Source organism: Urtica dioica, chromosome 5 (genome assembly GCF_054948205.1).
Source record: "Urtica dioica subsp. dioica isolate 48M chromosome 5, U.dioica_male_clone48M_v1_H2, whole genome shotgun sequence".
NCBI lineage: Eukaryota > Viridiplantae > Streptophyta > Magnoliopsida > Rosales > Urticaceae > Urtica > Urtica dioica.
Window position 1 is genome coordinate 37,090,403 of NC_142760.1, and position 12,561 is coordinate 37,102,963.

The following is a 12,561-nucleotide window of genomic DNA, read 5'->3' on the forward strand; positions in this document are numbered from 1 at the left end:
GATTTTATTAACAAAGCCAAAAGACATTAATAATTGTAAATATTCGATAATAATTTGTAAATAACCATAAGACTCAAAGGGTATAAATAGAATGCTAAAAAAGTTCAAATAATGACACATCACCATAATGAATAATTATTTTAAATTTATAAAAGATTGATGAGAATCTTAGTTACTCAATTAATTTTTATTAAGATAAATTAAGTTTTGTTTATTCTTAATTTTTCGTAAATTATAGTTAGTGTTAATATATTTTTAAATTCTGAAAATTAACGGTCGACTGACCGATTATATCTTGGTAGAGCATGTATATGGCCCTGATTTAAATATAATTTTTTTAATTAGACATATGACCTGTTTAAACTTTTTATGTTAAAATTCTAACTTAATTATTTAAAAGTTAATAACAATATCTCAAACTAATACAAGGCAGGCATGAATTGGGTATATCTCTAATACTTAAATAATTAAGCTTACCATTTTAATTGAGGGTATTTGATATGATTTCATGTTTTTTTTTTATATATGATTTAAAGACAATTCTAACCGGATTGAATTTTTTTTTCAATTTAATCTTATGCAAATATCTATTGTTATTGTGCATCCACAACTAAGGGTATTCATGTGATTTCATACCCTATTATTATCGTTATTTTATTTTCTTATGGATAATCCTAAAAGAGAGGCCATTGCAAGAAAACACGATTAATAGAGAGAGAGAGAGCATCGGAACTCAAAAACGTTATCTTCTTCATCAATGGCACTTTCTTCAGTCTCCGCTACCTTAATTCCTTCGCTCTCTTTCTCCAATTCCTCTTCGAAGTCCAAGCTCTCAACTTTCTCTCTGCCACTCTCCAACTCTTCCTCGAAGCTCAAAGCCCTGAGACCCTTTTCGCCGCCGTCAACTAGGGTTTACGCCGCCCCGGAAGTGTTGGAGCCGACTCCAGAGACTTTGGAATCTCCTGAATCCGACGCCGTTGAGGTTTGTTTCTGTTTCCTCTGAGAAAACCTTTGGAATTCGGGTTCGTCGGTTGAAAACGAGTTTAGGATTGTTATTTCTTTCGCTGGTTGGTTGTTGTTGAGGAAGTGCAAATGCTGTTTAATTTTACTTAGTGTGTTGAAAACAAGTACTGATTTTTAGTTTTCTTATTTCTTTCTTTGGCTGTTGAGGAAATGCAGTGCTGTTTGGATTCGTTAGTGTCCTAAAAGCAAGTGCTAAATTTGGGATTCTTATTCTTTGATTGGTTGTTGATAAAATGCACTGATGTTTGGACTTCTTAGTGTATTAAAAGTCAGTACTTAGTTTGGGACTCTTATTTCTTTGATTGGCTTATGAGGAAATGCAATTCTGTTTTGATTTCTTAGTGTGCTAAAAACAAGTAAAATTTTGTTGACACAATGTAGTGCTGTTAGGATTTCTGTAGCGAATGGTAGAATTCCGATGATGTTTAGGGATTCATAGTCGATGATAAAATGCATTTTGTCCTTATTGTTAGGAAACCCACATTGGATGTGAATGAAAACTAACAGGAGTTTAGTGTTTGATTGATTTTGAAGTATTGTTTATTTGGAAACTGGATCAGTGAATTTAGTGTTTCTACGAATTTTTCTTCACTGCTGCATCGAATCTTGTTTGCTTCACTCTTTCTCCATCATGTTTCTGAACTGATTCCGTGTGCTCTCATGACTAGTTCCCAATAGCCCTCACTTTCTTTTCATTTCGATTCTCATTTCACTACCCGAATTTTTTCCTAATCTAATTTTGTCTATCTAGATTACTCCACTCCTATTATTCATAGACACTGATTGATTGCCTATTGGTTGAGTGAATGCAATCCCTTTGAGGGTTTATTTAGTTAATTTGAGGCCAAAAAAAAAAAAAAAAAAAAAAAACGAGTCCGGGTTCTGATTGTTCGTCGTGTTTTTAACTGCAAATCATCTTGGCGGTTTAGGACAAGGAAGCGGAAACAGCTGGCTAAAATTGTAGATTGTCTTTGATTATTAGCCTTTTGCTTATGAGTTTGTCTTTTTTCTTTTTAAATTTTCGTATCCAAAATGCACACAAGTCGAATGCTGTCTTAGGTGTTGATAATGGGATGCTCTATTTGGTAGTTTCTCAAAAAAAAAAAAAATAAATAATAAAGAGAAGAAAAATGCGCTCTCTTAAAATATGTGATGCTCTATGGGGTTAATCTACTTGATTGGTCAAGCGTATTTGTATTTAATATCGGAAAATGGTTTTAGTTTGGTATATAGTATCAATTCAAATGTATGTTATGTTCCATTTAGAAAATAAGATGTCGTTTGTCATTGAGAATGTTTGAGAAATGTTTTTTTTGGAAGGTGGTTCATCTTTGATTAGATGATGTGTGCGATAGAAGTAACTGTGTATCTCTTAAATAGATTACGTAAAGAAATTTGCTCAAATTCAAATATCTTATTCTGTGCACATACCTTAGAACATTCTACTAAGAATTCAGAGAACATCTAAAATGGCAATTTTTTTTTTCTTTTTTCTAAAAGCCTTGTGTTTAATTTTTTCTTGCGTGTTTTTCAGGTTGAAGGTTCTGATCTTCCAAGTACTTCACTCAACATTGGTGATGCCAACAAGGTTATTTCCCTAACTCTTCAATGCTATGTTTCGAACCTGGATTTTACTTAAAATAGTTGGAAAAAAAATGAGTGAAAATAAAAATTCCTTATTGCGTCTGTAAGTCATACAAAAATTCGAAATCAATAAGCGAAAAAAAAAAATACACATGGGTTTTGATTTTTCCTCATTTTCTAAGAAAAATCAAAACCGCGCTCTTTTATTTATTATTTTTTAACATCAACCTCCATAAAATACTTAGCAACCCAAACAAAACAAGAAAAATATTTTTTTCCTCGCGACATGTTCCGAGTTCCAAATGTAGCCTAAGAGTATATCATGAGCTTGGTCAACCTGAAAATATGTAGGAAATTAAAAGAATATTGTGGTTTTACAGGCGGCGCCGAAGCAGAAGATCAGGATAAAGCTGAGGTCTTACTGGGTTCCATTGATAGAGGACTCGTGCAAGCAGATATTGGACGCCGCTAAGAACACCAACGCCAAGACCATGGGTCCCGTTCCGCTCCCCACGAAAAGGAGGCTCTACTGTGTCCTCAAATCGCCCCACGTCCACAAGGACGCTAGATTCCACTTCGAGATCCGGACCCACCAAAGACTCATCGATATTCTCTACCCGACCGCCCAAACCATCGACTCTCTGATGCAACTCGACCTTCCCGCCGGGGTCGACGTTGAGGTCAAGCTATAAAGAAGAAGAAGAAGAAGAAGAAGAAAAAGTTATATGGGTAATTTTTTTTTACTCTTATCTTATGTTTGTTTAGGTTAAAAAAAGCATTATCTTTGAACATTTCTTGTTGAGTAAAAGCGGAACAAGTTTTGTACAAAGCAGTTCAATCTTTTTCCAATGGTTCCTACTTTGCTTAGTAAGGCTAACTTTTTCCAAGCGAGTGCGATAGTCTCGAGTTTTGTCTGTTTATTTTTATTTTTGGTATATTTTCTTTATTATGAAATGAACATATGTAAGAGATTTGTATCAATATTTTAGGATGCACAATGTTGTCAGCCATGTTTTAATAGCAGTATTTTTGTATATTTAAGTCGCATGAATTTACAACTATACCTAAAATATGAACTTCAGACCACGTCATTTGCCATTTCCTTGTGAATAGTTAGAATTGTGATACATGATAAGCTCGCTTTCTTTGCTAAAGTGGTAACCTAAAAAGAAGAAAAGCAAACCCTTGCATTGTTCAGAGTTTCTAAAGAAGAAATACAAACATTTCCCTCCAAGTTTCACTTCTTACAAACCAACCCATTCCCTCCAAGCCCATTCCTTCTACAATCCAACACCTCATATCCCTTCCCCAATATCCCTTCCACTTTCTCTTCCTCATCCAAGCTCTTGTAATCATTAGAGAATTTACAAAACCTGCAATTCGATGACAAAAGCGATGGGGTCCAATACCTATCCTCACCCCCCATAATCGGCATCGCCACCCCTGGTTTTGCCGGATTCTCAAAATCCGGGTTATAAGTCCTCCCCAAAACCCCTTCGACCCGTGAAGAAAGACCCAAAAACCTGAACTGGACCTCTAGATGGGCAAAGCAATTATCCTCGGGGATCCGGTAAGAGTGAACCCTGTCGTCCTCTTTCGTAATCGGGACAACATTCACCGAGATCTCCACCTCTCCGGGAATCGAAATCGACACGCTATTTTTGTTCGAAATCCTTTCGACTTTGAACCCTGTTTCTCCACACTCCCAAGACGACGAGAGGGTCTCCGGGAGAGAGATCTCCCGGCCGCCAAATGAGAGCTTGAGGAGGTCGGTGTCGTCGTCCCAAGAAGAGGCGCGTTTGGCTTCTAGGGTGAAGTTTTTCGAGCCGGCGAAGAGGATGCCTAGGGCTTGGATCCAGGTGAAGTCTCGGGTCCGGCCTTGGGGCCGGAGGCCAATGAAGCGAGCGTTGATATGGAGGTTTCGGTCGGAGACGAGGGCGAAGTGCTCGTCCCTCTTGCCGTGGAAGTAGAAAACTATGCCGTCTCCGCCGATGAAGCGTGGGTCCAAGCAAGCTGATCCCGGACCATTGCAATTGGGTTTCCTATCTGTGTTTACAAGGGTGGAGCCCGGAAAATCATGTTAAACCGGTGAAATGATTCATCTTCTCGAGAAATATAGTATGAATAATTATGAATGTTTAATGGGGGACTAAACAATAAAAGCTTATAAAGAAAAAAAAAAATCATTAATTTTTACTATACTGAAAATAGTAAATTAGGAATCTGAGTTTGGCTAAAAGAATATAATGATTATTTTTTAAATTATAAAATTGCTACCATTTTTATTATTCAAAGTTGTATTCATTGTTATATACACTGAAAATTGATCAACTTTTGTAACATTAACCATTGATGGATATTCAAAAGAATCTTTATGACGATCAGGTATAAAATATTAGTCTAGTATATAGGTTAACGTATATGGTAAGCTTAGGAAAATTCTAAGGGGATTATTTAAAAAATACGACTAACTAGAAGGTTTTTCTCAGCATTCTAATTAAGTTTTTATTTTACTTTGATGATTATGGTTATTAAATACAATTTTTCCATGACATATTTGTCATTAAATGGAGTTTATCATGACATTTGTAGTCATAAAAGTAAAAATATTAAAGTCTTGCTAATGGATAACGAAAAAAAAAAAAACCCTTCCTTTTAATCATACTTTTTGAAGAAGAAAAAAAATCCTAAATGCAAGTTGAAGGTAGTCATAAAACAAATTAAAAAAATAAATATAAAATACGTCGTTGCATATTATTACATTATAAGAGAAATATAGCTAAACACAAGAAATATATAACTAAACTATTCTTAAATTAACACACTAATTATAAATAAATAAATAAAATATGAAGGGAAAAAGCCTCTTACTACGGCACTCGGCGGCGCAAACCGGAGAGAGGCAATTGAGATGGCAAACTTTAGGACTTGTGGCATTTGGAAAGGTCGACGGGCATTGACTAGGGCACGGTATCTTCTTCGCGAAGCAACGACTTTTTTGATTAAAGCATGTCACAAAATTCTGTGCTTGTACCAAACTCAGTACAAACAATAAAGCCACAACTAAAACCAAAACACCATTGCCAGAATCTCCTCTAACCCGTTCCATGACTCTTAATTTGAGATATGAACAATATGGTTTTTGCTAATAGTACATTGTTTGTTCTCTTTTATAGACTAATAATGCTAATTTTTTTTTTTTTTTTTTTTGGGATTAATTAAGTGCAACATGCATGGTATACAATTGGATCCAACAATTCTTGGGGAGATTTTTAATCTCAGTCAATGCATTGGTTTGTGTTTTATAAGTACATTTTAATGTCAATTTGACAAATGAAACCGGCGTTGTTCCAGTGAAGTAATACCAAAGGAAAAACTCTTCATGGGTTGGTTCTAACTTCTAAACAAGTCAACTCTACAAATAGTGATATTGTATTGAATATTGATCACATGCATGTGTGCAGCAGGGTGGGAATTAACAATGATGTGTTAATTAAAAAAAAATAGCTCTTTAAATTCTTATCTTACTGTCTCAATCCTAATTTACGCTACTCGTTTCAGTTAATTTTTTTTTCCAGTTAACTAATAATCAATATCCCCCAGAAAATTTCTCACCACCACTGGCCATATAATAGTGTTTGTATTGCCCTTGAAGGATTGACAGAGAAGTTGCTTCGAGAGTGTTGTCACTCATTAACGCCACATGATATTTCATGTCTCGTTACAGGGATTAAACATAATTTTTTGGCATTTGGTTCATTCAAAGTTTGACTAATATAGTGGGTATCTCTTGATAAATAGCTGAAATTCAGTTCTAATTTTTTATTTTATTTTAAATGATGATATTTACACAGGTATATAGCTTGCTTGTTTCAATTTACACACGTCATAAGTATTTTTCAAGTTTTTCGATAATTAATTTTATGTATGTTTAAGATTTTTCGAGAAGATGCAAAAAAAAAAAACACAGAAAAAAAAACGGTAGCATTTAATCTATATGTACCATAGTTCATCAAATTATGTCGTATTTTATTGCAATAACAATAAAAGAAATTTAAGAATTCACAATGAAGCTCTATGGTAACATCTCATAATTTTTTCTCAATTACTTTCATGTATTTTGACAAACTTCAATTGTATCCATTGTAAGAAAAATTTAAAAAAAAAAAAAAAAAAAAAAAAAAAAAGTTGAAAAAAGTATGTCATCGAAATTTTCATAAGTATTCATAAATGTTTTCGAAAAAACTCGATTGTACCATTGAATTTCATCAAATTTAATCATAAAGATAGATTATGTAAGATGAAATTCCATGGTCTTCGATGATTTTCAATCCATTCGCTCGAGTTTGATAGTGTCTGGCTTTAGATCTTAACAATATGAGATAGAATAGAGAAAATTCGAGAAAAATAGAAAATAAGAGAATATATGTGGAATATGTATATTTATCCGAATACGAAATATGTATATAGTTTCTTGAATTTAAAAATAACATGTCTATAATAAATATATATATATATATATATATATTATTGTATAGAAATTAAAATAATAAACATGGTATCCATACTTTCTCACCTGGTCTTCTAAGTTTAATTATTTATTACAAAATTTAGAATAATATTATCCCTTCTATTTGTTTGATGCTATAGCAAAGTGTGATTTTCACTGCCAAAAGCATATATCATGGGGAAAATAAAGAAATTAGAATTTTTCATAAGAATTTCAAATACTACAACTAACTTCCGAAATTTAAAACTCTACATGATTAAAGTTCTCACAAACTTTATACTCGACAATTTTTTGCTCATAAATTATTGACGAAATTAATCGAACTCAGAAGTCGACCGCAAGACAATCACTAAGGTCCTCAAGACTAGTCGCGGAGCTGCATGAGGATCAGGGGATAAATGTCTTAACTTATAATTTTTAGAGATTTGTTAATAAGTAGCCCGTGGCTAGAGGGATATTAAAATAGTAGCCAATCTATTAGTTTATTTAGCTAAATAGCCAATATTACACAGAGTACCAAAAATGCCCTTTTCTAAACAGCCTCCATTTTTTCTCTATTTTTTCTCCGCCCGATCTCGCTGGAGATCATGAGAGATCCGACGAAATCGCCGCCGAAGAGGACGGTCTGTCGGCGGCGGAGCACCGGCACGTCCACCCAATCTAGATGATCGCCGCCGCTGGGCTTCAGCAATCGATCATAAACTCCATCGCCGTCGCGAAGCACCGGAGGAGCGAGGGCTTGATCGACAGAACGGACTGTTCCGTCTGCCTGAGCGAATTTCGCGATGGAGAGACCGTACGGATGCTTCTGAAGTGCAGCCACGCCTTCCACGTGGCGTGCATCGACGCCTAGCTCCGATCGCATACGAATTGTCCCCTCTGCCGCGCCAACATCGTGGCTCCGTCGCCGCCGCAACAAAATTTCGACCGCGCGCCGGCGGATATCGGCGGAGGCGACGGCTCCGGTGAGATTTACCAATAATATTTGTTCAGATTTATATGTTTGTTCAGATTTGTAGTGTTACTGGTCTGGATTTGTTTGATCTGCGGATTTCGTTTTCGATCTCATTTTTTCTTACTCAAAATTCGAACGCCGAACCTCAGATATGTTGAATTGTAATCCCGATCTGTTACTGAGTCACTATGAGTTTGGTTTTTCGTGTGTTTATCATGTTGTAATGATCTCGGATCTGAATTATAACTCGCATTCGTCGATATCTTGAGCTAATTTACTAACGATAATCAATAACATCTACAATTGTCTAGAATACGAGACTAGCTTCAGATCTTGTAGTGAGTTGGTTTGTAGTTCATATAGATACATCTAATTACCATAGATCTGTTATATCTACATTTAATTTGATGTGTACTAGACCATTAGTCTGCAACTAGGGTGCATATAATATGCGGCTGTATCCTTAGATCTTTCAGCGAGTTGGCATGTAGGTTACCTTATGCTATGTATGTGGTTATTAGCATTTGTATGGTGTTTGGATCTGCGAAGTCTAACATCTGATTTTGATGAACTTGTTCAGCTTGATGGCCAAATGTCGAGTGACAAGACTGTGGGCGGAGGAGACGATGCGTTCAACATGTTCTTCAGCGAGACTGGCTCAGGGAAGCACGTGCCGTGGGCGGTGTTTGTCGATCTCGAGCCCACCGTGATTGACGAGGTCAGGACTGGCGCTTACCGCCAGTTGTTCCACCCAGAGCAGCTCATCGGTTAATAAGATTTACTCAATGGTTAATATGATTTATTGTCGGATTTACTGTCCTCGATTGTTCACGGAAATAATTAGTAAATCGTATTTACTGTTAGATTAACTAATTCTCATCTCTGATACTTTCTCTGTTACGGTAAATAATATTTACTGTCGTTCTTGTTACGGTAAATAAGATTTACTTTTGCTCTTGTTACGGTAAATAAGATTTACTATTGTTCGTGTTGCGGTAAATAAGATTTACTATCGTTCTTGTTACGGCAAATAAGATTTACTGTTGTTTTTGTTATTGTTAATTAGATTTACTAATTTTTTTTGTTATGGACGATATTATTTACTACGATAGTTAATAATATTAACCTAAGGGTACTATTGGAATATTGGAATGTTGTCATGATAAATTGGCTATTTTCCTAAATATGTTAATAGTTGGGCTATAATTTTAAAGTAGGGGTGTTGTTTTGGCTAGTTGTTTAGCCGGCCCTAATTTTTACTTTAAAATTTTACCAATTTTTATATATAATCTAAAATTATTTGATTTTTTAAAATTTGTAGTGGCTGTTTTTTTTTATAACTTTGTTTGTTGGAATTGATCTAGGGTTAGAAAATATTTAACGCTTCGAGCAAGCGGCGGAAATTAAAAATTTTATTTTAAACAAGTAAAACGATTTTACTAAACTAGACAAAGAGCAAACACATGTTTATATTTAAATTAAAACTACTAAAGAGCATTACTCGTTTACTAACCTTTGTGAAGCTTGAACGTTGAGAAGCCTTAGGAAGGTTGAAACGTTCGTCTCTCCACGCAGCTCGTCTTTCTTCGTTCTTCGGGAAAGTCGAGTAACCACAAAAGTTTCTATCACAAGAATCACTCGAGAAAGAAAGGAATTAGTGTGTGGGTACTTTTAAACACGACGACTCAAGAACAAGTCTAAGAGTCGAAGAGCTAAAACACTAGGTCAAATGTGGACCTAGGTGCCAAAACAAAAACGAAAAGAATTTAGAGAGAGAAAGGTAGTTGGGCGGCCAAGCTAGAGAGAGAAGCTCTCAATCTCTAAAACTTTGGAATGAATAAAATGAGAGGAATGAAGGCTCTATTTATAGGAGAGGAATCACCTTCAACAAGGTAGTTTCCTCTTCTATAGAATATCACATATTCATGAGCAAATATTACCCTTATTTCCTTAGAGTCACACGGTCAAGAGAGTCTTCATGACTCCTTGGATTTGTTTCCTCTTTTATTTTGCTTCTCCCTTGACTTGTTTGGCCGCCCATATTCATTTCCTCTTAGAGGAAATTTGTTTCCTCTTTTTCTTTTCGCAAGTATTTTCATACATCAATGCACAAAATTGGTCTCTCTTTCTCTCCATTTGGACGTGTAGAAGGCTTCTAGAAGGTTCTTCTAGATATTTCTTCATTTGTTCATGACAACATAAGAAAAGCCCATTAAGAATTTTCAATAAAATTCTATGAAATGAAATTAATCCTCAAGGCCGAAATACATTGTTATGGCCGAGTATATTAATTCAAAAAACTTATTTATTGACATTCATTTCATCCTATGTCCAAAAAGACAAAAATACCCTTTAGACAATTTTCGTAAAACTTGTCTCGTTCTTGTTTTGACTTAGCTTCTAGTTTAACTATTCCTACTCGATATGATTTGTGACAGTGACCTCATGGATCCAAAATGAACAAAGCTTGAGCTAACATACTTGGACTCAAAAGTTCACAAACCTTTTCCAAGTTTAGCTTAATGCCAACTGACTCCACTAAAGAGTTGATACTGAGAATCTCTCGGTTCAAATGAATTTATTTTCTACTCAAGAATTCAACTTAATTGTGATGAGTGGATCCACTGAATATTATCTATGTTTACCATTCATGAATATCATCAGCTAGTCGGGATTTACAAAATTACCATTGTACCTTTATAGCTGTTATTTCTGCAACTCCTTTGTCACTTGTGAATAAGTTAGAAATAACGTATTGATGAGAAGCTAACAAGTCACATTGATTCATCCAAAAAAAGTCATGAATCAATTTGGACACTGACCAGTTCATTTATTCACATTCCAAGGAACAAAGCATGATGTGATATACATTTTATTTCAGCAATCTTGTACATGAATTACATATCTATGAGATCTTCACAAAGTTACTCATGACATCTTCATAACTTAGTACTTCACCAATAGGTCCTGTTCAGAATCACATAGTGAATCCGAACTCTGACTTTCTCAAATGAGAATACGTAAGCTATGAAATGACATGTCTCATTTCAGGATTGAGGTAAGCATGATGCAATTCATACGCAGTGACTTCGAGACATAAGAGGTTAAATGGTTTATTCTTATTCTGTCTCTAGAAGTCCTCTGGTCAATTCAGTATCTTCATAAGATACCTAGAAGAACTATAGAGTCTCCAACTCTCAATGTCCCATAACCAGACATCATAGATTCTCCTAACAATCGTACTGAGATCAATAGTCATTTGATCCTTAGATTGTGAATGTGCAGTTTTAAGCAAACCATGAAGAGTTTGTTCATGCAAATCTACATTTGTCTCTTCATGTGTTTTTAGGTTTGTTTAATAACTATAGACTATAGATTATCATAAAGCTTCAAACAGACAAGGAAGAATGAATGAACGTTTCAACTTTTATTAATAAATAAGTAGTTACAAGCAAGAGTCTTCGTAAGACTATATTACATCAAATGTATATAAATAGAGACTACAACTCTTCTTGTGGGCACCATTGACAACATTGTTTTCTTAAGTGCAATTTCTGTCTCCGCCATTAATTGAGACTGTCACTTTGAGAAAAGAAGCTCGAAACTAAGACTTTGACAAATGTTTTAGATGAAATGAAATTTTTCGACTTCATATTTAAGGTAAAATAATATATTAGCCACGTGAAAAGTAGTATTTCTGAAATTATATTATTAGGATGGAATTAAACTTCAAAGGTCATTGCTAAAGATAATTTTTTCAAAATCATTGTTACAAGCAAGGCTTGCCTTTCCGGGGGTTCCGGACGGGTTTCAGCGAACCGGAGGGGACCGGGATGGGATGTGCAAAAACCGAAACCGTGAACTTAACCCGACCGTCGAATCTCGGTCAAACCGGTCCGGAATCCCCTGGACCGGGTCCCTTTTTTTTATAAAGAATTTGGTCTTCTTTTCCCGAAACCATATCCTCCCGAGTTTGAAATCAGCGGAACCCGTCCCGACAGAAACCCTTTTTTTCTCTTCTTCATTTGCTCAAATCTCGTCCAGATCCCGCGAATTTCGTCGAATCTGGTTCCGCTAAGCGCAAGCAAAATTTGTCCAGATCCAGAGAAACCCGAGAGGTATCATCCGAGGGTTTCGTTTATTTTTTTTTTCCTTCAAATTTTTCTTATGAAATGATGATAATTGTGATGATATTATTGAATTTTAATTAATTCCGAGATGATTTGATTATTGTCATGATTTGATATTGATGATTATTGTGATGATATTGTAGAATTGATTTTGTGTTATGAATTTGATAATTATTGTGATGGTTATGTTGAATTGAAATGAATTTGATGATTGTTATGGTGATTTGTGAATATGTGGAATTAAAATAATTATTATTATGAGGTATGGCGTCCGATCCGACATACAAGTATTGCGACCTCGTCAAAGGACGACCACATGCACACAAATGCAAGTTTTGCGGGCACATCATTGAGGTGGT

At 35.1% G+C, this 12,561-nt stretch overlaps 2 protein-coding genes across 2 annotated transcripts; one reads left to right on the forward strand and one right to left on the reverse strand.

Moving 5' to 3' along the window:
• Nucleotides 1–676: 676 nt before the first annotated feature.
• On the forward strand, nucleotides 677–3,648 carry LOC149398221 (Ribosomal protein S10p/S20e family protein). Its single transcript, XM_089615595.1, has 3 exons — nucleotides 677–982; nucleotides 2,558–2,611; nucleotides 2,988–3,648. Exons 1-3 carry the CDS (start codon nucleotides 758–760, stop codon nucleotides 3,297–3,299), a joined length of 591 nt encoding a protein of 196 aa, XP_089471721.1. The 5' UTR covers nucleotides 677–757; the 3' UTR covers nucleotides 3,300–3,648.
• Nucleotides 3,649–3,693: 45 nt separating this feature from the next.
• LOC149398222 (uncharacterized) lies at nucleotides 3,694–5,733 on the reverse strand. Its single transcript, XM_089615594.1, has 2 exons — nucleotides 5,479–5,733; nucleotides 3,694–4,653 (listed from the first exon to the last, which is right to left on the reverse strand). The coding sequence occupies exons 1-2, from the start codon at nucleotides 5,714–5,716 to the stop codon at nucleotides 3,845–3,847; spliced, it is 1,047 nt and encodes a 348-aa protein (XP_089471720.1). The 5' UTR covers nucleotides 5,717–5,733; the 3' UTR covers nucleotides 3,694–3,844.
• Between the last annotated feature and the right edge of the window lie 6,828 nt (nucleotides 5,734–12,561).

Bases quoted from the DNA above. Each gene is read 5' to 3' on its own strand.
- LOC149398222 (XM_089615594.1), bottom strand. From the start codon at position 5,716: ATGGAACGGGTTAGAGGAGATTCTGGCAATGGTGTTTTGGTTTTAGTT. The intron at 4,654-5,478 runs GTAAGAGGCTTT...TTGTAAACACAG, and splicing joins TTGCGCCGCCGAGTGCCGTA to ATAGGAAACCCAATTGCAAT.
- LOC149398221 (XM_089615595.1), top strand. From the start codon at position 758: ATGGCACTTTCTTCAGTCTCCGCTACCTTAATTCCTTCGCTCTCTTTC. The intron at 983-2,557 runs GTTTGTTTCTGT...CGTGTTTTTCAG, and splicing joins CTGAATCCGACGCCGTTGAG to GTTGAAGGTTCTGATCTTCC. The intron at 2,612-2,987 runs GTTATTTCCCTA...GTGGTTTTACAG, and splicing joins ACATTGGTGATGCCAACAAG to GCGGCGCCGAAGCAGAAGAT.